Raw genomic sequence first — 25,704 nt, forward strand, 5'->3', positions numbered from 1 at the left:
TTGAAAGCACTTTTGATAAGATGAAGATTTTGTTTAGGAAAGTTTTGAGAATTTCTAAAGATGGAAAGCATAAGTGAAGGATTTGTAATGGATTTCTGGGCAGATCATTTTGGAGCTATTTAAATAGTTTGTTTAGGCAAAACTGAGGTATTTCTTGTTTAATTCCATAAAGCATTCTCCATTTAATAACTGAAAAAAACATCAATCTCTTCTATTTAATATCCTAAATTTCAGGAAGCCTGGTCAGTACAGCTCTCTGAGCACTTTTCAAAGTACTTGTGGTAAACAGTACAAGTTTTAACAAGCCAAATAGTAGAAACAGCTGTAATGGAAATGCAACTGGAGGCTAAAACTTTAACAGACAGTATATAATATGCAATACTCAGGTCCTAAAAAAAAAAAAAAAAGTTTCAAAACATTTTGCCTAATTTAAAATATGTTTCATTTAGTTACCTATTTGAAAGTATATTTTTTTAAATCCTGGTTTGAGATGTAGCTTCATGAAAATCAGTTAAAAGTATAAAGAACAGATATTTCCACCTGTTGTTTTCTTTCCTATATAAATTGAAAAGAGTATTTCTCTGTTTTCCAGTTTACATAAAATTCTAATGGATCTGCAGAATCAGCAGCTAGCGCAGTTAGCTGACTGGTTGACAAAAACAGAAGAAAGGACTAAGAAAATCGATTTGGAGCCCTTAGGTCCAGATCTAGAAGACCTAAAACATCAAGTAGAAGAACATAAGGTATGGTATGATATGCTTCCAAAAGCATAAACATCAAGTTGAGTGTTTGACATTTTTAAAATTCTACTTCTGACACTAGAACATAGAAAATTAATATGGAGTCTTGGTTTAATATCGATTTTTTCATGCACTTAACAAGGTATTGTAGAGTAATTTTATCACAACCTTGACTTTTATCCTTATATGAAAGAATAATTTTCTTTTTAAATATAAACAATACGCTGGAATGTGTGAGACAACTATAACATCCTTTCATTACACAGTACAGTAAGAATATATCAGGTTTTTTAATAAATGAGTTTTGTTCTTTTTGCATGTTGCATGTTTGTTACTTACATGCTGTAGTAGCAATGATGCAGTAGTTATAATTAGACTGCATGATCTCATTAGGACTCATGTGACTCTGAACATTTAACTGTACAGTGCTGTAGAATAAGTTCCATTTTCTAACTGTAGAAAATATGTTTTAGTAATGTATTTAATTAATGAAAACTAAGAAACTAAGAAATGAAGTGTAAGAGAGAATTTGGCCAAACTTCGTCTATATTCCATGAAGGCAATTCTTTAATTGAAACAATTAAAAATTTAAATGAGAGAGACTGTGTAATTTATGTAACAGCTTTGTTTCATTTACTGGATTAAATTGTCTGGCTTCATATTAATTTAAATTTTTTAATATCTTTATATATGTATCCATATATCTTTATATATGTATCCATAACACATGGTGATAATGATATAGAGGCACAGAAAAGCATAGAACAGAGATGATGTGTGAGGTAATGGAGATTTACTGTTAATGTTTCTACATCAGTGGTTCAAATCAGTTCCATAGTATGTTGATAGATCTCAAATTTTGATGCTTGACAGCCTGTGTCAGTGCTACTCCAGGTTCTAGTGGGCAGATCATCCTGAAAAACAGTTTGAACTGAAACCAGCTTTTACAGGTTGTTCTTTTTTTTAAAAAAAAAGACATCAAGAGCTGCAAAAGACTGCATTATCCACTTCTGGGTGAAAGATGATTTTTCTGCATTCTGATTAAGGAGTGCTACTGAAGAATTCAAATTCACTGCCTACTGCTGCTATTTGTGCTATCTTTGCTTGCCTTGTGAGGGGACAGTTCATTTCAGTATGCAGGTTTTGTAGCTGAACATTTATTCTGATGTTAAATTTTCTTTTTTTAGGAAAGGTAGTGCGTAATTATGGAATGGTAATTAGAGAAGAAAACCAGAAAGATTTTTGAATACATGAGTGCTAAGACTTTAATAGCTTTATTCCTATTTCTATGCATTTTGTATTTGAATAGCATTTTAAAATGTAATAGCTGTATTTATGCAATCTCTTTACGTTTGTTTTTTCTAATATTGACCAAAATGGGTATTTAGCTTGTATTTTAATATTCTGAGTGAAGACATGCAGAAATCCCTCTCTCCCAAATGCTAGTTCTTCATTCTTAATGTGATGGATTAGTCAACATGATTTATTTATGTGTATTACTTATCAAATCCATTTTCTGTACAAAAGAGAATTTAGCTAATAAAGTGGAAAGAAAATGTTTTGGTTTTAACTTCAATTACAATTCTATGCATGTATAATTTGTTTCATTCATAAGTCAAAGAACAAGTTGTTTTCCATTCTTCAAGTATTGTGTGAAAGTTTCGGATAATTTCATTCTATATTGTATGCAGCAAAGCTACTTTCTATAACATGGGAGAAAGCACTGGAATTTTAATAGCACATTATTGCTACATTATTAAACAAGCAAACAAAAAAAGCAAAGAACCAACAAGCCCAGTGTTTTTCCTTACTCTTATCTGACTCTGGACATCTCAGAAACAATGTTGTCTAAATTGATGGGAGGAACCAGAAGTTAGACGATATAAGGATCAATGATTGTTTTAAATTAAACAGACTTCAGCAAAGAAAATAGGTTTGGTTTATTGTCATCCTGTCTCCCTCTCCTCTTTACCATTATCACTTTGACTTTCCCTCTTTATCTGTTCATTAGTAACTAATTTTCTCTCTGTTTATTTCATGTTCCCTGTCCCTCTTTGATGATATATCTGATTTCTTTTATTCTGCTTTTTTCTCAATGATATTTGTCTTGAATTCTTGTGACTAGCACTTCAATTTCTCTTCTGGGTCCTATGAAAAAAAAAAAAAAATCAGTAATGTGTATTGGGAAGGGCCCCCATCACTGAGACCAGAGAAAGCACACAGTATTCTTTCCAGTGTGCTACTTACTTCAGTAGTATAGGAGGTTAATATCTTGATAGCACAGAATTTTTTTGGGTGGACTGAAATAGAGCTAGATTGAAGGAATTCTAGACAGTTTTATGTCATTAGCATGGTACAAAGTTTTGGTAAGAAATCTGGCATAGTCAATGTATTTTATAGTAATAACCAAACATTTCAGTAAAGAACTATTCCTCTTTGTGACAGAATTTTATGTATTTTATCTCCTGTTGCAAGAATCTTTTCTTTAGGGAGATAAACTGCTTTTCAATAAAAGTCTAAGTACTATTAAGCTGTCTAAGCAGAATATTATATTAGAAATTTTATAATTGAGTAAAAATGTGCTTTTAATTGAACTGATTTTATTATTCCGCATTATTATTATTATATTTAGTAGAAGTAATAGTTTCACTAACTTTCTAAAATCGTCTAAGCTGCTTAGATACTTCTTCTGGGAGCCTAAGCCTTTTTATTTTTCATGAACTTAGAAATCATAGAAAATGGTTAGTGTTCAAATTAATTGCAAAGGTACAATAAGGTACAATAAGACATTTCCTAAATGTTCAAATATTGGATTTGTCTTTGGGTAGTTGGATGCCCTAGATAGGGTGTTGTTTGGTTTTTTTTCGATTTGAAGTAAATTGTTGGAGTCATATAAGTTGTTATCTGATAGACATGAATTAAAGGAACTGTGGAGTTTCATGAGTTTCTGTTGCTGCTGTGATCATGCATCAACATCTAAACCCATCTTACATTTTAAGTCACTGAAAGTTTGCTACCTGTAGGAGTTCAGGAGAACGCGCTAGAAACTTCAGTTTAAATGATTTGAACAATGTCTGCTCTAGTCTTGGACTGCCTCCGTAATTCCTATTTCAACAAGCTCCTCTATACAGACTGTTGTCACCAGTGAATTTCATGGTAAACATAGACACTTGGATTATCAAAAACAACCCTTCAGCTCAGGACAAATTGAATCCATCTAGGGATTAGAATATGACTCAAATTTATGTTTTCATCAGTTCCCTGACCCTGTCTTTCACTGTGTGCAAGTGTCTCCCCCTTCCTAAATGCCTTCCACTCCTGCACTTGCAGAGCATTGATAACTCCGGTTTTGTTCTGGAATGTAATCTGTCAGATACTCACTAATCAGGGAAAAAAAGTCACCTACTCCCTTGCTCTAGGCTCACAGAGCAATATATTTGCTGTCATATAATTGAACGAGCGGGTTAAATCTGGGGGAAGCAAGCTGTGTTATATCGTCTGATCCATGACTGCTCTCCCTGCTCTTGATCAAGTGTTAGGTCACAAAATCCTGAGAAGTCTGAATTCCAAGGACTGCTCTGACAATTTGGTGTACTTCACAGTCCTTGAGAATTGTTTTATAGTCTAGTTCTCTGAAGCAAATGGTAATCATAGGCATGAAAGTCAGAAAAAAAGAGAATTTTTATAAATATATTGTCTCAAGGATTATGGCTGAAAATGAAAAACTATCTACATTATATATTTTTTTTTAATTTTCAAGTAAAAGTAAGATATTTTGAAAAAGAGGTTTAAAATGCATGACCTAACGGTCAACAAGGGCTTCTTCTTTATACCCTACTTGAAAAAGCAGAAAATTTTTGATATGGTGAAATTCAAAACAGTCTGTAATACAGCAAATGTTTCCATTATAACAAGGTATATGTTATGATGATATGATGCATTCTATGAATCTGTGATTCTATGATATGTGGTTAGCCATGTAATTTTTCAGACTGTAATTATGATAGTATACATGTTCTGATCACTAGGACACAGTCTGCTGAAGTATTGAGGACAAAGTCCAGGACTTTGGTTTCCCACATTCTTCTATTGGTTAGAAACTACTTGTAGACACCTAAAAAGTGTTTCAGGCAAGATGTGATTCTGGATACCTTGGGGTATTTTTCAGAGAAGTGGGATGAGGAATTCTTTCAAGATTTATTGAAGTAACAGAACACAGAACCCAGTAACGTAAAACAGTGGTTAACTATTGGGAGTTTAAAATGCACATATCATCATTAATACACAAATATAAAGCTAGAGGTAGGTTACAAAAATTAAGAAAATAAATTGAATATTGCCTTCTCTGTGGCTTGAAGTTTCTGTACCAATGCTTCCTTATCCCAATGCTTCCTTATCTCCTCTTTCCATTTTTGTCATCTGTGCTCTTGCTGCATCTCAGCAAAGGAAGGAGCAAATAAGTCTGACTGCTCAGTTCCTTAGTGCTTGACAGAAGCTGAGCTGGTTTTGGTTTTGTTAACAAACTATAGCGAAGTAGGGATTCCATCTTTCATGGCAAGTTAGAAGAGCAACAACAACAACAAAAGGTAATAGTTGATACTGAAACCCACTAAGGGGGTATTACTAAGGTGTTATAGTACCTCAAGTTTCATTTTTGTGATGTATGTAAGTGTACAATGAATATGCCAGAAAACATCATCTAAACATGTCTAGGCTTCCCATTGCACTTCTCTGTGAGCTGTGAGGAGGAAGGGAACACTTGATTAGATCTATTACTGTGAAATTGTGGGAGGGTCAGAGAGATTTGAAGAGCTGTAGAAAACTGGCAAGGTTAGGAATCATTTAAATATCAATTTGTGTGCAGATTTGAGAGAGGTTTCTTCACTTTTAGCAGTTTACAATTTCTCAGCTAGAGATTGTCCTCACTTTTATTGCAGCTTGCAGCTGGAACCGGATACCAAAGCTAAAAGGGAAAGAAAGTTTTTCTCAGACATTCAGAAATCATAAAGTGCCTCTCTCTGTTTCCTGGTTTCTGTTTTAAGTGAAACAAGGGTTCTGAGTGTGTTTCCTAATCTTGAGTCATGTCCTGAGTTTCATCCTATTTGATTAAATTATGTAGGAGTGCCAAGCTGAAGATAGTATGCAGTTGTTAAGTGACAAACTATGCCATTTTTAATATTTCATATTAAAAAAGAATAAAATTAATATGTTCAAATGAAGTACAAAAGTCTAACCCAGTGGCTATTTAAAATTTGCAGGCTCTTGGTATGTTGATGTATATCCATATATATCAATATCTGTAATTCAACTCCGTCAACTCAACAAATGCTTTCTCAAGCCAAATTTTCTGTCTGAAATATTGTATCAAGGGTTAGGACTTGTGAATGAGTTAACAGTAAGCTAGTTTTGTGAAAAGAATAAGAGTATGCCCAATATGCCGATGTTAGCATGTATGTGCTAAGGCAACAAAATAAGTTTAAATTACTTAATACTGACAGCAACATGATTTTTAAGTTCCCATAGTTGGTTAGTTATGCAAGTTAATCAGTCAGTAGGACTCCAAAGACACAGTATTTTCTTAATTTGGAACACATTTTCTAACACATTTGCTTTAACTATAGGCATTTCAGGAAGATTTGGAACAGGAACAAGTCAAGGTGAATTCTCTAACCCATATGGTGGTGGTGGTGGATGAAAACAGTGGAGACAGAGCTACTGCTGCACTCGAAGAACAGCTTCAGGTAATGACTGAACTTCTGTCTCAGAGAAAAAGCTGTCAGGGGCATTAGGTGTTAATAACTTTGAAGAAGAGCTACTAGTAGCATTGGGTGTATCTCAGAAGATGTTTCTGAGGATTATCTTAAATATTTCTGTAGGACATGACTTTTGCATAGATGGATGCATGCATGTATTTTGGAGGAAAAATCAAATGTCTGAGAGCAACTTAATTTTGTTTTTTGTTCCCTTCAGTATCTGCCTCTTTTATCTATTCAAAGACAAGTGTTCGTCTTTGATTTCTTAACTGTATTTCATTAGCCCTGATAGAAGTAATGTGATTCTCTGTTATAGTTAAGGATAAGGATATTCCATGTAAGAATCTACAGGATTCAGCAGTGTGTGAGTTATTGGGAACAGAGTATTCTTTTGATGGGAAACTTGATACAGGTGGTATATTTTGGTGTTACAGTAACATGAAGTGTCATTATCCAGTGTCAAGTTCCAAAAGACACATTCATTTTAAATAACGCGCATACGTGTGTCTTTTCATGAAAATGCTGGTCCCACAAAATTGAAATTGGAATTTTTAAAAACAAGAAAAAACAAATAGTAAATGCCTACAGGATCATATTTTTGTAGACAAATAATGGTTATCAAGAAATATTAAGAACATACTGTTTTTTCTAAAGCTCTTTTTTAGGAAAGTCATAATTTCTTTCCCATTAGTTTCTCATGGAAAGGTTTCCTTGGAAATGAAGAGAATCAACTCAGTCTGTCCTTAGTCTCTTCTGTTTCACTGTATATCATCTTCACTGTACATGTTTTTTACAATGGTTTATCATTTAAAATTCATATGACTAGGCTTTCCAGAGTACTAGAATTGGAAGAAGTTAGCAGCAGCATCCTTGCAATCCAAACGTGTTCTAAATTGAAGTTTGACCCAAAGACTAAACAATCAACATAAAAACACCTTCTATATATTCTGGTTTATAAATAAAATTACTTGAGTGTACTTAAAAGAATAACACATTGGAAATACATTTGTGATAAAGCTAGCAGCAAAGATGTTATAAAAATTGCTAAATATTAGCTTTTACTATATGAAAGTTTAGTTTTTCACTCACATCTTTAAGAATTTGCTTTTATTGCATTTCTTATATTTCAATGCTTTTGCTGTAACTTCTGAATAGAGGTAAGTGAATAATCAGTGTTGAGTTATATTGAAGGATACCCCTGTGTTGGTGATCAGATCTCTGGGGTCACTGCTGAAGAAGTATGACAGTATTAGAACCAAGCTTTCTTCTATATATCTGTTTCAGAAGGAAAAAAATACTTTCATTTTGCTTCATTAACCGAGTAAACAGAAAGGAGACCATTAAAGACCAAGGTTTATCTGAAGAAGCTTTCAATACATTCAGCTGGAAGCACAGACAAGTTCTGTGTGCTGTTTTGAATCTTGCTGATTTGAGTACCGATACCAGTAAATCAATAATTACTTCGGAATTCAGAGTAGGCAGTAAATGTTTGACTAAGATGCTGAGCACTGACACTTGAAAAGTAAGTCTCAGTTTTCTTTGCTGCAGCTTTTTAGTCACTCAGGGAGCTTGGCAGAACTGTAGTGTACCTGCTCAGTCCAGACTTAACCTTGTTGGAAGACTGCTAGAAGGTCTCCCCTGAACCTTCACTTCTGCAGGCTGAAGCATCCCAACTCTTTCAGCCTGTCTTCATAGGAGAGGTGCTCGATGCCCCTGATCATCTTCATGGCCCTCCTCTGGACTCATTCTAACAGCTCCATGTCTTTCTTACGTTGGGGATCCCAGAACTGAACACAGTACTGCAGGTGGGGTCTCACAAGAGCAGAGAGTAGAGGGGCAGAATCACCTCCCTTGACTGCTGGTCACACTCCTTTTGATGCAGCCCAGGAGACAGTTGGCTTTCTGGGCTACAAGCATACACCTCCAGCTTATGTTGAACTTTTTGAAAGCCAAAGCCCCCAGCTCCTGCTCTTCAGGGCTGCTCTCAATCCAGCCTCTGCCCAGCCTGTATTTATTATTGGGATTGCCCTGCCTCAGGTGCAGGACTCTGTACTTGCCCTTGTCAAAATTCATGAGGTTTGCACTGGCCCACCTCTCAAGAATGTCCATGTCCCTCTGGATGACATCCTTTCCCCCCAGTGGACAGCAGCATACAGCTTGGTGTTGTCAGCGAACTTGCTGAGGGTGCACCCAATCCCACTGTCCGTGTTGCTGACAAAGATGTTAAACAGTGCCAGTCCCAATACCAATGTCTGAGGAATGCAACTCATCACTGACCTCTGCTTGGGCATTCGTATATTTATGCCCAGAAGAACGAAGTTACTGTAACCCACCTACTCTTCTTGCAAAATGTTACATCTGCTTTTTTTTTTGGTGTACAGAAAGATAGTTTGGATTTTCAGTTATTTTCAATTCATGTCTGTCATGGTTTAAGCCCAGATGGTAACTCAGAACCATGCAGCCAGTTGCTTATTTCCCCTCTTCTTTCTCCATCTGCTCCTGGAGGGATGGGAAGGAGAATCAAAAGAATGTAACTCCCACAGGCTGAGATAAGAACAGTTTAGTAACTAAGGTATAACACAAAACCACTATTGCTACCACCAATAATAATAATAATGATCAGGGAAATAACAAGGGAAGAGAATACAACCACTCATCACCCCGCTGACTGATACCCAGCCTGACCCAAGCAGCAATCTGGTCCTTCCAGGTTTCCAGGGAACTCCCCCCAGTTTATATACTGGGCATGATGTGCTGTGGCATGGAATACCCCTTTGGCTAGTTTGGGTCAGGTGTCCTGTCTCTGCTTCCTCACGGCTTCTCGTGCTCCTCCTTACTGGCAGATCATGAGACTCAGAAAGTCCTTGGTCAGAGTAAACATTACTTAGGAAAAAATGAAAACATTGGTGTTATCAGCGTTGTTCCCAGGCTGAAAGTCAAAAACACAGCACTACACCAGCTACTAAGAAGGAGAAAAATGACTGTTACAGCTGAACCCAGGACAATGTCACTTGCAATTTGAATATAAGCATGGAAGACACAATGTTCTGGCAGGCACAACCATTGGAGCATTCAACTAAAAGCACAATGAAGCCAAGTTCTAAGCTTGATTATGTATCTGCCAGTCTGACACTGAAAAATAGAACCAAACAAGAGCATGCACCATCAGACAGAACTGCTTAATACGACTGCCTGAGTGAGATATTGGTCAGGATCAGATCTAGAAGAAAGAGAACAGTTATTGTTACGTAATAATCGAGACTGCATTTTCCAAGCGAGTTCAGTTATTCCTTTCTTTTTCAATATCTTTTTGAGATGGTGATTCCTGAAATATTTTAATATATCAAAATATATGTGTGTATAATGCATATATTTATGCATTAATATATATTAAACAATTTTAAAAGCCATAAAGAGGTTATTTACAGATTTCGAGTCTCAACAGGATGACAAGAATCTACACTGGCTTCAGGCTTCAAATGAATGTTATAGAAGCTCTTAAGTTTTATTGCATATACCAAAAAGCTCTTAAGATTTATTACATATGCCAAAACAAAAAAAAAGAAAAAAAAAGTGAGTTAATGGCACAGAACATGGAAACCAAAAGTGTCTCCTGAAACAAATTATCCATAGAAAACTTAACCTTTCTAGGAAAAATAAAAGTAAACACAATTACAGTACTTCTCTTATAAACAGATATTGTACTAAGGTAGTCTGAGAGATTACAGCTAGCATTGGTGAGTGTAAGTATTAAAACTAACTTTACATAACATAAGCTACTTGACATATGAGTGTCATGAAGCTCTCTCTGTTTATATTGCTGCTGAGAACTTACTATTTAGACTTATAACTCCTAAACCCGTATTAGACTCAATCCAGACACTTTCCAAAGGCAGCTACTGAGTGAGTCTCAAATCTATATATAGTGCTTCAAACTCAGAGGACTACAGAACCTAATCTTTTGCCATAGTCTGACTAATTTCTCAGGGAAAATGTGGGAAATTATCATGAGCCCAGACAAATAGCTGGATGACATACAGAACCTATTAACACAGGGATATTTTCTCTAATTATATCTAGCATACAAGGTCCCTTAAGGATTCCTGCAGGCTATCTTAAATTAGAGCCCTCCCAGGCTTCAAGGGTCAGAGCCTGTGCTGGAAAGAGATCTACATTAAATGTATCAACTGCTCCTGATGGCTTTTTATCATGCTGAGGGAAGGGAGCTTGAGACTGTAATTTACACTCTCTGTGATATATTCATATTGTTCAGGGTACTTCCATTTGATTGAAGAAGATGTATGGGTAGTTCTTGTAAAAATATGTTCAAAAGGAGTGAGGAATGTTAAAGGATAGAATAGACTATTTCAGTTGGAAGACACTTAACAAGGATCATCTAGTCCAACTGCCTGACCAGTTCAGGGTTGACCAAATGAAAGCATGTTGTTAAGTGCATTGTCCAAATGCCTCTTAAACACTGACAGGCTTGGGGTATCAACCACCTCTCTAGCAAGCCTGTTACAGTGTTAGACCACCCTCTCAGTAAAGAAATGCTTCTTAATCATAGGATTGTTTATGTTGGGAAAGACTTTTAAGGTCACTGAGTCCAACCATTAACCTTGCACTACCAAGTCCACCACTGAGGCATGTCCCTAAATGCCACATCCACACGTCTTTTAAATACCTCCAGGGGTAGTGATGCCAGCGATTCCCTGGGCAATCTGTTCCAATGCTTGTCAACCATGTCGGTAAAGAAATTTTTTCCTAATGTCCAATCTAAATCTCCCCCGGCCATTTGAGGCCATTTCTTCATGTCCTCTCACTTGTTACTTGGGAGAAGTGACCAAACCCTACTTCACTACAACCTCCATTCAGGCAGTTGTAGACAGTTATAAGGTCTCCCTTGAGCCTCGTTTTCTTCAGGTTGAACAACCTCAGTTCCCTCTGCTGTTCCTCATCAGACTTGTGCTCCAGACCCTTCACCAGCTTCGCTGACCTTCTCTCGATCTATTCCAGCAACTCAATGTGTCTCTGGTAGTGAGGGGCTTAGAACTGAGCCCAGTATTCCAGGTGCAGCCTTACCAGTGCCAAGTACAGGGGGCCGGTCACTTCCCTAGTCCTGCTGGCCACACTATTTCTGATATAAGCTAGGATGCCACTGGTCTTCTTGGCTACCTGGGCGCACTGTTGGCTGATGTTCAGCTGACTGTTGACCAGCACCCCCATGTCATTTTCCGCTGCACGTTTTTGAAGCCACTCTTCCCCAAGCCTGTAGCATTGCATGGGGTGATTGTGACCCAAGTGCAGGACGCTGCACTTTGCCTTGTTGAACCTCATACACCTGGCCTTGGCCCTTCAATCCAACCCATCCAGATCCTTCTGTAGAGCCTTCCTACCCTCCAGCAGATCAACACTCCCCCACAGCTCGGTGTCATTTGCAGACTTACTAAGGGGCACTTATTGCTACATGGGAGAAATTCTATGAATGTGCTATATATGCCTTTAAAAAAAAAAACTGATATTATATATGGACAAAAGTATATTTCAGCTATTCCTCCTTACTTTAAAAAGTGAATAGCCTTATCTTGTTAGAAAAACGTCTTTCAATAAAACTATTCTATTAGTTGCAGGCTTGAGGCATATTCTTTAACTTTTTGTATATTCACTCCAGTATTCCCAAGAGTTGTGTTAGTTTTACTCAGTTTTTTCTGTTCTCATGTTCCCTTAGTTAGACCTTTTTGCAGACAAGGAATATTTTATCTTCTATTTCTGGTAGTCTTAAAAAGTATTCTTTCAAAGCCCTCTGAAAACAGAAAAAAAAAAAAAGTTTTTTTTTACATGCAGGTTTCTTGGAAAAATCCAGAGAGGGCTGTAAAAAGAGGAATTTTGAGGGAGCAGGAAGGCATTTTACTTTTCAGTCTGGATTCAGTCAGTTTCTCTGGAGATTGTTTTTTCAGATGTTGGGAGCAAAACCATTGGTGCAGTCTGAGTTTCTGGGCACCACACAGACTACTTACAGCATCAACCACTATTTGATGTGAATAAGGAGATAAAGTTGAGCACCATATGATTTAGTAGTCAATAACTGCTTTACAAATAAACAGTCCTGACATGGTATTTCTGACTTGAAACTGTGTTTCTTAAACCTATTAGACCAAACAGTATTTCTTAGTGTCATAGTTGTTATCATCTCTCATGAGAAATAACAGGTTTCAGGCAGGTCACTCTATCAACCCTTTTATCAGTGCAGTTACTTAGTCGTTTTACTCACTTTATTAAAATAAAGTGTCTTGTGAAACTTTTAAAGGTAGGGGTTTTGGCTCTTTGAAATCATATGCAGAAAGTAGTATTTTGAATTGACTCTACAAAAGTTTTTCAGTATGCATATCAATGCATTTCTTAGAGCAAATGCAGAGCCAGGTATTTGATCTTGTACTCTTGAGGTTTTGGTGTTTTCTGAATGAGCAAGCAAAAAGTATTTTTCAAGGTATATCATAGTGATAAAGGCAAGTTGATGAAGATGTTACTGCAGATATTGCAAGAAAACTATTTCTTTATGAGAACTGTTAAGAAAAGTCAGCTGCTTGAATGTGAGGTATGGAAAAATTAATTCAGGTATGAGAATTTTTATAAAATGCTTATCAGTAAAAGATTTACTGATTTATTTATAAGCCATCAAAAGCATACAATATGTCTGAAGTAGCATAAACATGAAAGATACAGAATTGAGTTTGAGGCTTAGACTATGATTAGCATAACTTAAATTTAAGTATTCAAATACAGTATGCAGACACATAGAGAAATTAAGTAACAGAGAAAAGTGACAGTTCATCTCTGTGAATGCCTGTTGCTATTGCAGTCATAGACATCATGGTAAATGATGATTGTATGCCAGTTACGAGAACATTCATTATGTATGATGGTGTAATTTATGGGCAGTTATGTAAGGTATGTATTCATACAGAACTGTACTCTGTTGCAGTTAGTGATAGAAAAGGAGCCTTGTTATGTGTAACTTTAATGATCCCAGGAATGATTCTGTAGCTCAAACCAGGCTGGACTTTGTAGGCATTCCTACTTAAGTATCTAATGTGGTGTTGTATTGTATGGGGCAGTACCAAAATTTTTGGTTTACTTCATATTCTAATAGAGAATACTTAGGGTGTTTTTCTTGAACAGAGTTTAGAAAATGAAATATTTATACTCTTTAACCAGTATTTGGAAAGTGATTAAAAAGAAAAGAAAAAATCTTATCTGTTTAAATCTATTTTTTTTCAGTTTATCTAAAATATATTATCCATCCCATGTAATTAGTTGATAAATGAATAATAATAATTAAGGAATTAGTATTGAATTAGTAATCAGTGGTTTGATATTTATTTTTGTGGATTAGTATATCTTTCCACAAAGTTTTCCTCTGAATCCATGCATATATAGATATAATATGTATCTATTATGTAAGTCCCTTTGCAAGTTGGAGAACAATCATAGAGTACCAGGTTGGGCAGGACCTCCAGGATCATCTGGTCCAACCTTTCTGGAAATAGCATGACCTAGACTAGATGTTCTAGCACCCTGTCCAGTTGAATGTTAAAAGCATCCAGATTGGATATAAAGATGCAAGAGCTTGGATAACTCTTGGTGTTGCGTACTGTAAGAATGAAGTTCTTTAAGAATGTGGAGTCTATGAAAGTCTGTTGAAGTCTATCCTTTTTTTAATTACATTTTTTCTTGTCAAAGACTCTGTATTTGGCTTATATGGGAATTAAAAATTTCAGGTAGGTGAGAAATACTGCTTAGATGTGCACAGTGTCATTTACTCTGATCTACGCCTGCATTACCAATGGAGAGACTCTGGTCATTAAAAGGTTTTTCCAGAAACATTAATCTAAATCCAGTGTACCAAAACCTTTGCTGCTTAACTTTGGGATAATTTGTAAATTCTTGAACTGTAAGTGTATTTTTTGAATGTAGTACATAATTAGTGTCCATAAGCGTCTGTGTAAAATGAGCACCCAAACAGCCAAATGTGATTCACCTCACTATCTATATAAATAGAATTTTAGCAATTAAGAGATTCTTCTTCTCTGGTGGTGGGAAGAAAAGGCATATAGGGAAAATCTAGTACTTAGACTTGGACCTTGTTTAGCGACAAGAAGAAGCCACTTACGACTTTGTTGAATCATGTACAGTGTTTCTGAGTAGATAACTAATAATAATTATCCTGAATTGGAATTATTAGGAAAGACAGAGTCTCAGATCAGGCTTCAGATTAGAAGCATCTGTTGGTTATCTTTGATAACATTATGGTTCATGGCAAGCAAACACTAATACTAAGCATGATTTTAATGTGAAATCACATTCTTAGATTTACAAAATTGCTTGGCTTTTATCTAGATCTAATTAGGAAAGAATGCAAATATACAATACAGAATTCCAAATATATACCGAAACCATGGTCCTATTATTAAGCCTGAAAAAGGCAAACAAAGCAGCTTTCTCAAAACCTACTTTGTAATTATGCAGTAAGTGACTGGGGAGGAATATTTCTCTGTATTAATGTATTTGTGCTGTTTAAGAATTGGCATATTTTTAAGTTAGCATTATTATGCTCTTTGATTAAAGATAGTTTTCATTTTTTCTAAATTGAACCAATATCTAATATTATATAACTAATTGGCATGGCAGGAGCCTTTTTAGTCTGCAAGATTCGTTATGGGTTTAATGTCCACTAAATGATAAACTTGGTAGCTGCTAACTTTTTGCTTTGACATAAAATCGATAAAGTGACAAATTCAAATGGCATCCTGAAATTTTACCTCTCATTTTCTAGGGAGTGCAAAATTGAATTATTTCATTCCTGGTAGAAAATACAGTCTGAATATTAATCCCTTGCTTTTAAAATCTACCATTTGGATGCTAATTTTAGCTGCATTTTTTGCTAAACTTAAATTACAATCCTATGAAAAATATATAAAAATACAGCATCATAAAATATCTCTAATTATAAGGGAGAATTATCAAGCAAATAAATATGAAATATAAACTTTTTGTCAAAGCATGCATTCGAAGTAGAGGGAAAAATTAGAATGCAGTAGTATAGAATATTTTGTAGATTTTATAGGGGTTTTTATTTGGGAGCAGCTGAATAATTTGCATAGGGTGCTCAGGGGTAATTAAATAGTTGTAAATTGTTGCAATAAAAGTTTTATGGCATGTGACACCATCACAGCATTATTAAAGCTCATCATCTGTCTTAGGCATTTTTTAATAAAGGGTAATAGGAAATTAAAATAAAGTAATGCTTGATTTCAACTAAGATAAGGGAGAGGTAACAAGGTAGTGTTTTGTGTAATTCTAAAATTTATGTAGTAGCATACACTACGAATATCTGGGAAACCTCACTGAGATTGTGTTGGTTAGTTTATAAGGTGAAGGGGTTTTTTAATGCCATATTTTAAAACAGTTAAGAACTTATATCAACCACACTGATGGTGCAATTTAAGAACGAGATACTTTGCTTTGATTACATCTTTGGGCCACTATAATTATGTTTCAAGGAGTTATGTTTTTGGCATTGTAAAGTTTTGAAACTGAGGGGGTTTCTGAGTGTGTAGTATCAAGAGACTTAATAGAAAACTGTATCTGTAGATGAGTATTAAAATTCTCAGCTGTTGCCTCTGTTGCTTTTCCTAGTCTCTCAATTTTTTTTTTTTTGTTTGTTTCAAATGGTGATAAGATCCTTTTCAGTGTGGCATGCAACGTATTTTGAGGGCTTAAGACTGTAAAAAGTGAATTAGGGAAAAGTTTTAAGAAAAATTTGTAATGCCATAGAAAAATCAGATTGCTTCATTAAAAAAAAAAAAAATAACAAATGCAAACATCTGTTGTGTGTTTCTTTTTTTCTAGCGCTTTGGAAACCGGTGGGCAGCCATCTGCAGATGGACAGAAGAACGATGGGTCCTTTTGCAGGATATTCTACGTAAATGGCAGCACTTTGCAGAAGAGCAAGTGAGTAGTTTTAACAGTTATAAGTTGGCATGCCCTTCAAAAAATTGCACAAGGAAAGGCCTAACCAAAGCCTTTTAATTCTCTTCATTTTTCTTTCAGTGCCTTTTTGATGCATGGCTTACTGAGAAAGAGGATGCTGTGAGAGAAATTCATACAACTGGCTTTAAAGATCAAAATGAAATGCTGACCAGTCTACGCAAATTAGCTGTATGTATTTTTTCATTCTCTTATTTTATGTTCAACTTTCGTATTTATAAGTCTGAATACATGTGGCTTTCTCCCACTCCCAGTCAATATGTGGTTTAGCAGAATAGCTCTTTCATACTTTAAGAATGGACATTCTCATGTTGATGGAATATGTTGGCCCATGGCCTTGCTGATAAAGGAGACAATAGATACAGATATTTTCCTTGGCTGTCAAAAGTTTATGAACTGAAGTAGCATTTGGGTGTCTTAAAATTATGTATGCTTTTGTACTGAAGGTTTCTTTGTTGATACTATTGCTGTATATATTGTGTGTGACTGATTATATATGTATATTTACAAAGACATATGCATATGACTAAGCACTCATCATACATCAAAACCTTTTATGCATTCCTTGAACTTGAAAAAGCTATATATTCAAAAGTTGTGAAATGCTGACATTAGTGTTACTTTACAACTATAATTCAACTGTATTTTGGGATTCTGTTTACGTATGCAAAATGTACCCTTTTCAACACGTTCGCTACCTCACTCTTCAAAAAATACTTCACTATGCATTGTCTATGGAAGCAAGGCATCTGAGTGGCCTAGAAAGACCCTGTGCTGGTAGAGGTGGAAAACTCACAGCCTAGACTTTGAAATATTTATATAGCATTAGGACATTTGTAAAGGAAATGGTACAGTATGTGCTGTTGTTTTACGTAGCAATGGCTGTTTATACATTTAGAGGAAAGGAAACACTCATGTCTGTGCTTTTGTTAAAATAGGTAATTTATTATTGCTGTAAATAGGAACTTCTTTAGCAATCTGTTTGAAGAGAACTATTATTATTTCTTGTAAAATGGTGGAGGGAAGGAAGTGTCCTAGGCATTATTTCAAGACTTGATTTTATACTTTACATAGTAGAATTTTCCGGCATGAACAATTCTCAATTTATTATTAATTATTTGGTTATACAGTAAGCTCAACCTTAGATTTTTAAAAATAATTTTAGAATTTATGTCCTTCTCATACTTCTGCATTAAAACTAGAAACATTTTGGCTTTTGGCCAATATAAAAATACCATGATGTTTCTGAAGTTTAAGTAACTGGCTTTTAAAATCTACTCTATTTTGTCCTCACATATACAAATATTAAAGTTAGAATTAGAATTTAATTAGAATTCTAATTTAATTAGAATTCTTACAGCTTGATTGTTTAAGTCTTACCTTGTAGGTGGTCCAAAATTAGTGGTAAATATCCTTGTTGATTTATGGAATGATAAAGAAGTTAATATTTGTTGATTTTTTTTTTTTTTTTCAAAATTCAAAACCTGGAAGTATGGTTGTTAGCATAATCTTATTTATTGCCCACTAAATCACAGTAGGATAATGAGAAATAAGAGCAATCTTAAACCACCTTCTTATCCCTCCCTTCTTCCCAGGCTCAACTTCACTCATGACTTAGGTGTCACAGGGCAATAGAGAATGGGGGTTGCAGTCAGTTTATAACACTTTGCTGCAACTTCCTCTTCACACCGTTTCCCTGCTCCAGCATGTGGTCCTACCCATGGAAGAGAGCAGCATGGGTCCTTTCCACGGGGTGCAGTCCTTCAGGAACACTGCTGCAGTCTGTGTCCCCTGTGGGATCACAAGTCCTGCCAGCAAACCTGCTCCAGTGTGGGCCCCTCTCCACAGCACCCCAGGTCCTGCCAGGAGCCTGCTCCAGCACAGGTTCTCCACAGGGTCACAGCTTCCTTCAGGCACATCCACCTGCTCTGGTGTGGGGTCCTCCATGGGCTGCAGGTGGATGTCTGCTCCACCATGGACTTTCATGGGCTGCAGGGCACAGCTTACCTCACCATGGTCTGCACCACGAGCTGCAGGGGAATTTCAGCTCTGGCTCTTAGAGCATCTCCTTCTTCTCCTTCCTCTCCTTCCTCACTGACTTTGGTGTCTACAGAGCTCTTTCTGTCACATTTTTTCTCACTCCTCTATCTCAAAGCTTCTGCACAGCAGGTTTTACCCTTTCTTGATGAAATCATTGCAGAGGCACCACTGGAGTCACTGACGGGCTCCACTGTGGGGGCAGTAGGTCTCTTTTGGAGGCATCTGGAATTGGTTCTATCCAGTGTGGCAGTAGCCCCTGGTGTCTTTTCACAGATGCTACAGTTGCAGTCCTCCTGCTACCAAATTCTTGCTGTGTAAACCCAGTACTGGTGTCCCTCCTTTTGTGTCGGCTTTAGCAGTAATGTTTTCATTCTTTATTGAAATGAATAAGTAGAACACATTTTTAATCAGTATGAAACTTCATGCAGTTCTAATGTTGTGTGGAAATTGGTATCAAATCAGTTAGATTTTCTCTTCATTTATATGCTGTACCCACAATATCTATTTGTAAGATTTTTTTTTCAGATAAAACTTTTTTGCAAGAAATTCTTGTGTTTTAATGATCTCAAATGGCTTGTTTCAGAGAATTTCAGTATTTGCATGTGAAAATTTATCTCTTTTGTCATTAACTCTCTACTGGGATCTACTTAGTCTAAAGGTCAGAAAAACTGTTTAGGCCTTAATAATTTGTGCATGTATTACTACTGACTTTCCCTCATGTTGATGGGTAGTTGCTCTAGTTCTGAAAATAGTTCTTTAAAACAACTGTGCTTCATTTTGATTTGTTTTGGTTTTGGTTTTATTTCTAATTTTCCACCTACTGTTTATTCAGTGTCACTATAAATGTCACTGTAATTCCTACGCAAGGCAAAAAAAGGGTGACAGAGCATGAGTTTGTGATGCACTGAGAATGTAGAATGTAAATGAACAGGGTGAGGTGAAATTTTACTGTCATTTATGGCACATGTTTGTTAAGTTGTTTTCATGTCCGCGCCTAAGTTTTACAAACTGTAAAATGAAGGTGATGACGTTCCTCTTTTTTGTAACACATTGAGATTTACTGAAAAAGTACAAAAGTACAAAACAACTAGTAGAAGCACATTACCAAAAAATAAGGAAACCTCTTTACAATATTGAAATATTGGAGTTTACAGTATGCACTTGACATAAGTTATGACTGAGTTATTTAGTAATTTGGTAAAGCAAACAGTACAATTTATTTTCTTGCAGACTTGTAAATTGCGCATTTTTTTGCTTATCAGTATTTTAGGTATGAGCATTTTTTCCCAGTGAGTCTTAATACCCAATATATTACAAAGTACAACAAAACTTTAAAGAAATTTTTTGAAATGTTGATGTAGTTGTTAACATTAGTGCAGTTTTAAGGTTATTAATGTCACACAGCTGTTAGCTTTCTGATTTATGTTGCCACCTGAGGCATGCTGAGATGTCTGGGGTTGCTCCACCTGTCATATTATACTGTTTTGTGAAGTGCAGTGTGTTCATTCCAACATGTCAGCTCTGACAGCAGTTTTTATGCTAACAGCATGGAAGTATAGCAGTTTCTAAGTAATACCCCTACCCATTTTCAGTGTTTATGATGCTCTCTTTTGGAATTTTCTTCTAGGTTTGTTGGGTTGGTTTGGTTTGATTTTGTTGGGTTGTTTGTTTTTTATGTATAAATTACTGTTCTTCCTGCTGTTACTTTCTTTAACAGATCCTAAAAGGAGATCTAGAAATGAAAAGGCAAATGATGGGTAAGCTGAAGTCACTCAGCCAAGACCTCCTTGTAGCTGTGAAAAATAAAGCAGTGGCTCAAAAGCTGGAAAGTCGTCTTGAAAATTTTGCCCAGCGCTGGGAGAGCCTTGTACAGAAGGTGGAGAGCTACTCTAAACAGGTATGTTAAAACCATAATTTTGTCACTTGGTGGCAGTCAAATCCTTTGCTAGTCAAATGCTTGAAGTAGCATTGGTGCTGTTTATCATATTGTTCTGTTGTGTTTTTTTTTCTCTGCATGCTTGCTTAAGACATACTTTATTTTTAGGGCACTGTAATACAACTGTAAATACAACTTTCCAGAATTTCAAATATTGCTTTAGATTTTGATCTTTCTTCATAGTGTTGACTAGTTTCTTGGTTTGTTAACTGTGGTTTCAGGAGTGACACAATCCATAATGTAAATACTCTTTCCAGTATTATTTTTTTAAACTCTAATAGTTGGTCACTTCAAATGTAATATTTTTATGGCTGTCTCTGCAGAATAGCAGTTGGTCTGAAATTAGTGTAAGTGCTATTTGCTAGTTAAAGAGAAATTATTTTTAATTTCTTGTCAATAGTGAAAGTTCAAAATAGATTACTTTTTTACTTCTTATGTTATGCTGATTTACAGGTTAAAAAGAGAGGCCATAAAAAGAGAAGTTTGTTTTTTTTTTTTGTGGGAAATAGATCAATCTATACATGTAGCCCAAATGCCAGTGAAAAAAGAATATAATTTGCTATTATTTTACCCAGCTCCTTTATGTTAACCATACCATATGTATAAAAATAAAAAAAAAAAAAAATCAAGTTTTAAAGTTTCACATTTTTTAATCAGATAACAAAAATCAGGGCTCTGGTGTTCTCTGGTGTAGTACCACAAAACATACCCATTTATTTTTTCAAGTCAACTGACAGCATCTCTTTGTTATTGTATTTAAACTCAAATCATCTCACATTTTTCTGTTATATTATCTCATTGAGTTATTTCTGTGCAATCATTTCATGACTGGTGAAATGGACATTAAGACTTTTTAATGATAACATAAAACAGAATGTCACTGCACACTCCTCCGTCCTGTTCCTAGAGGGACTCTAATAGTTTGGACAGTTTGATTCAATTTGCTTGACCATACTGCAGTTTTTTGTTGCTATATACTAATCCTTCTACGAACTTCTGTTTGCCTAATTAAATGAAAGCTGCTATACTTCCCATAGTGATCCAAATACTTCTCAATAACCTTGCTTCCAACTCAAGCTTTAATCTTCTAGTTTGCTCTGTGATACAGTTTTTGTGTAGCTGAAGTTGGAAAAATCAGTTTGGGAGAACAGAAGAGGAGAAAAAGGGGAAAGGGTACAATTTCACCTCATAACGGAAAGCAAAACTAGTATGTGCTATATAGCATTTATAACAATTGAAAATTAGATTTAACAGTTGTGTATTTGCTGTAGGAAACCTGTTATTTCAATGCGGAGGAAAATCCAGAGATGTGTTTTGAATTTGGGATGCCTAGGGTCACATGATTTGAAGAATTTAGTAAATCACTCCAAAGTGTTCAAGAGTTATTTAGATTGTTGATTGGTCTTAAAAGCCGATACTAGTTTTGAAAATGGAACTTAGGTTGCAGAAAAGATGAAGTGAGCAGTGTCCGGCCGTGCATCCATGCATCATAGAGCAGCACAGGTAGGAGATGCTTTCGCTTCCCCAGTGTAACTGTCTTATATCAACTTCAGTTGATAAGCTTTTCCTCCAAGGAGAAGATGCTGTTGTGGGCATATTGCTTCACGTTCCAAAGATGTTGCACATTCTAACTGAAAGATCATTTCCTAAGACACTGTTACACAGTTTAGGTATATCCTAATTGGAAATTGGAAAAATGTGTCAAATGCAACATGTTTCACTAATATCTATTAGAAAATGCACATTTTATTAACCGATCTTAGATATTTACTTCAAAAGTGACTTTAGGTCATTGATTTAGTAGTACACTTGGCAGTGCTAAGTGAATGGTTGGACTTGATGATCTTAAAAGTCCTTTCAAACCTGAGTGATTCTATGATTAATAATTCTTATAGTACCTTCATAACTACATTTTTGTTGTTAGTTATTTCTCTTCCCTCTCTACTAAAGTGTCACTGAATGGTTAACTTGTTGAGAAAATAAGAAATTAAATGGAAGAGACAGCCTCAGCCTCTGTTCAAAGCTGATTTTCCAGCTAGGCACAGGAGGCAGTTATACATCCCAAAGGAAAAGTAGAATGTGAGTCCTCCCATATTTAGCTGAATTCATTACTGCTGAATTTAAGCATTAAATCAGAACTCATGGCTGAAGCTTCTGCTACAAATGAGTGGATGCCAAAGGGGAGGGGAGAGAGACCTCTAAAATCAGTTTGTCCTCATCGTGAAAAAGTCAACTTTCCTTCATTGACTACACAGTGAAATCAAGGACAAGGACAGCTTGCTGAGACTAGAAGTGTAGCTTTTAGAAACTCTAAACCTACCTTTGGTGAGTTCATTATGCTTCACTAAATTGTACTGAAAACCTTCACAAACATAAGAAAACACCATTCCTCATCTGAACTTCCCCACTCATACATTTCATCAAAAAACAGATGACAGCTCAAAAAGTAAGTGTTAAGAAAAATTGCGAGTCTATCAGGGTGGAGGGCACTTCCAAAGGCAATAATAAATGACATTAAAGGTAGGCTGCCATATAAAAGAGAAATAAAATGACATAAAACTACTGAAGTGCTATACACACATTGTACATACATTTGCCTGTAGATGATGAAAAAGATTTAAATTTGTCCACTCCAAAAAGTGATGAGTTTTTACATGTTTTTAAGATGAGCTTGCTGATGTGAAACTGAAGGCAAGCATTGTATTTTGAAAGCCTTTTAATGTGCAGCTTTCTGAGTCACTGTAGTGCTTTCCATATTATTTTCTAGTGGTGTAAGGCCTAGTCTGCATCACCCCTTCTCAGATTCATATTTGCTTGTCAGGAATTGAGAGGGATGAGGAAATGATACTGTCATTATTTGGACCATCTTTGAATAATACATGAAACACACACTTCAGTGATTAGATTTGGGTGGTGGGTTGGTGCGTTTTTTCACCAAGAAAGCTATTAGAAGTCACTTCATTTCTTGTACCCGCATATATTTTTAAGGATTGTCCTTTACCGACTGAACTGTGTGCACTCTTTATATGTGAACCAACTTCAGCTTGCAGAGTTACATTGCAGTGTAATTGTCAGTACCTTTTAGTCTTACCCAGTCTCTAATTAGAGTGATTATGAACTTCAAATTCACATCTCTGTTTTCCTTTTGAAGTATGTAGTATTTAACCTCCATTCCTGTTGATTAAGCATGAAAAGTACTTCTTTACTGTTTTGACATGTAAATCATTACCCCCCATCCCCCCCCATCATGACTTGACTGCTCTAAGCATATGGTAATTGCACTACCTACTTTTGAAGCATAGCTCCCAATCACCAGCTGAAACTGTTACTGTTACTCCTGTGTAATTGGTAGTACACTGCAGATGATACCAACAGAGCCCTAGCTGTGGTTTATTGTGTTTTACGCTTTCTTTAATGTAAATTGTGCCCTGGTGTTGATTGGCAAATGGAAACATGACAGTCTATGACCTCAAGATAAGAATTTTGTGAGAGGAACGGAAACTCTACCCAAAACTGCATATAAGGAGCAGAGAATTATTTGGAATGATCTTAGCAACAGAGTCAGCTCAGGAAAAGATTACAGCAGGTGTTACCCTCAAATTTGACAGAACCACAGACATCAAAAGCTGTAATTTTCTTTTCCTTTCTTCCCCTCCCTTACTAAAAGAAAATTGAAAAAGATGCTGTATTATTTTTATTCAATATTTTTTTTATTAAACCTGTATGGAAATGTTTACTTAATATTGTCATTATTTCTGTGGATTAAGATATCAGTCAATACATCCTGTTGACGGAACTCAACCAAGAGTATTAATACTTACTACTGTAGTGATTAAAAAGTCAACTGGGTGTTTTTCTTTTCCAAAGAATTTATGTAATTCATGTGTTCAGCTAAGTCCCTGCAGTTCACAAGCAGCTTATGCCAATTGACATAATTAATCCAGAGATTTAAAAAACAAATAAAATTCTCCTCTGATTCTTAATTTTGTAGTCTTCTGAGTAGTCCTGATTCTGCTTTTAAGACTACACAGCTGGTCGTTTCTATCTCTGAGCATAGTTTTGAGCTGACTACTCAAAGTAAGAAAGACTGCCTAAGAAAGACTGCCTAAGTAAGAAAGACTGCCTAAGTAAGAAAGACTGCCTAAGAAAGACTGCATAAGCAAGAAAGACAGTGGTAATGGTCTTCCATTGGCAGACTGGACAAAGATCAGGAAAACTTTTCTGTTTAGAAGACCATGTGAAAAATTTGGTAGTGTTGGCGTGAATTCAGGGTGTTTTTTTTTTTTTTTTGGTTGGTTTGCCTTTACTGATGTCACCTGTTGAGAAGAGGCTGGTTGCTAACAGTATGCCCCCTTCCTTGTCAGTCTATTCTTTTAAATATAAGAAAGCATCATGGGAAAGGTGTTGTAGTTAATTACCTGTTATGCCTCTTCTCCATTGTTTATAGAAACATTAATGTCTCAATAAAACTCATTTCTCTTACTGAATTTCTGGTACAAGAAATAATAGATAATTTATGTATGCATATATAGTTTCATGGAATTTTAGATACAGACATTCTTCTCATTGAATTGGAAAGTTTTTCTAACTCTTGTCCATTGACAATAAGCAAAGAAGCAGAGCTCTTCTGATGCACAGCATTTTCTGCTCCTGATATAACTTTCTCCTTTTATTTTTCATTTCACTACCCCTAAACTGTAATGTGATTACTGGAGCTGTAACTAGAGCATTTTGAGAAATGAGCCATCCTATGACAGAACCGAAAAATGAAGTGACCTGTTTCTCATTAGTTAAGGGACTTAAGAGCAGCTGCCCACATTCAAGTGTGAAGGTTGTAGTTTGGTGTTATATGGAAATAAATATTAATGGGCCATAGAAATACAACCAGTATCTTTCAAACAGATATGAACAGAAAATATTTCTAAAAATTCTTTTTTTTTTTTTTTTAATATGTCTGAACTCTATGAAGGGGTTGTTTTCATATTACTAAGTGCATAAAGTTAAATGCATTAGATTGCCGGTTACAGTGTTACATATTATGTGTATTTGTGTCTTTTATGACCCCTTAACATTTTTTTAATTACGGAATAAAATGATGCAAATTAATTTGCCTTCTAGTGCATGTTTTCTGATTTAAGATTCCCTGACAGTAAGCTAGCTGCCCTTTTTCGCAAGTAGGTTGTGATTA

General features: G+C 35.7%; 1 protein-coding gene across 15 annotated transcripts in view; it reads left to right on the top strand.

The window, feature by feature from the left end:
- The window catches only part of DMD (dystrophin), a 1,199,681-nt gene that overhangs the window by 455,307 nt on the left and 718,670 nt on the right, over window positions 1–25,704 (top strand). For all 15 annotated transcript variants that reach the window (XM_057411860.1, XM_057411861.1, XM_057411863.1 and 12 more), the window contains 5 exons: window positions 593–743; window positions 6,362–6,481; window positions 16,403–16,504; window positions 16,604–16,711; window positions 20,298–20,477. In XM_057411860.1, coding sequence (XP_057267843.1) covers window positions 593–743; window positions 6,362–6,481; window positions 16,403–16,504; window positions 16,604–16,711; window positions 20,298–20,477 — 661 coding nt within the window. The remainder of the gene's footprint in view (window positions 1–592; window positions 744–6,361; window positions 6,482–16,402; window positions 16,505–16,603; window positions 16,712–20,297; window positions 20,478–25,704) is intronic.

This window comes from Pezoporus wallicus, unplaced genomic scaffold, assembly GCF_028554395.1.
Source record: "Pezoporus wallicus isolate ANWC-B61680 ecotype Strahan unplaced genomic scaffold, APGP_CSIRO_Pwel_v1 contig_1438, whole genome shotgun sequence".
In the NCBI taxonomy this organism is placed as follows: Eukaryota; Metazoa; Chordata; class Aves; order Psittaciformes; family Psittacidae; genus Pezoporus; species Pezoporus wallicus.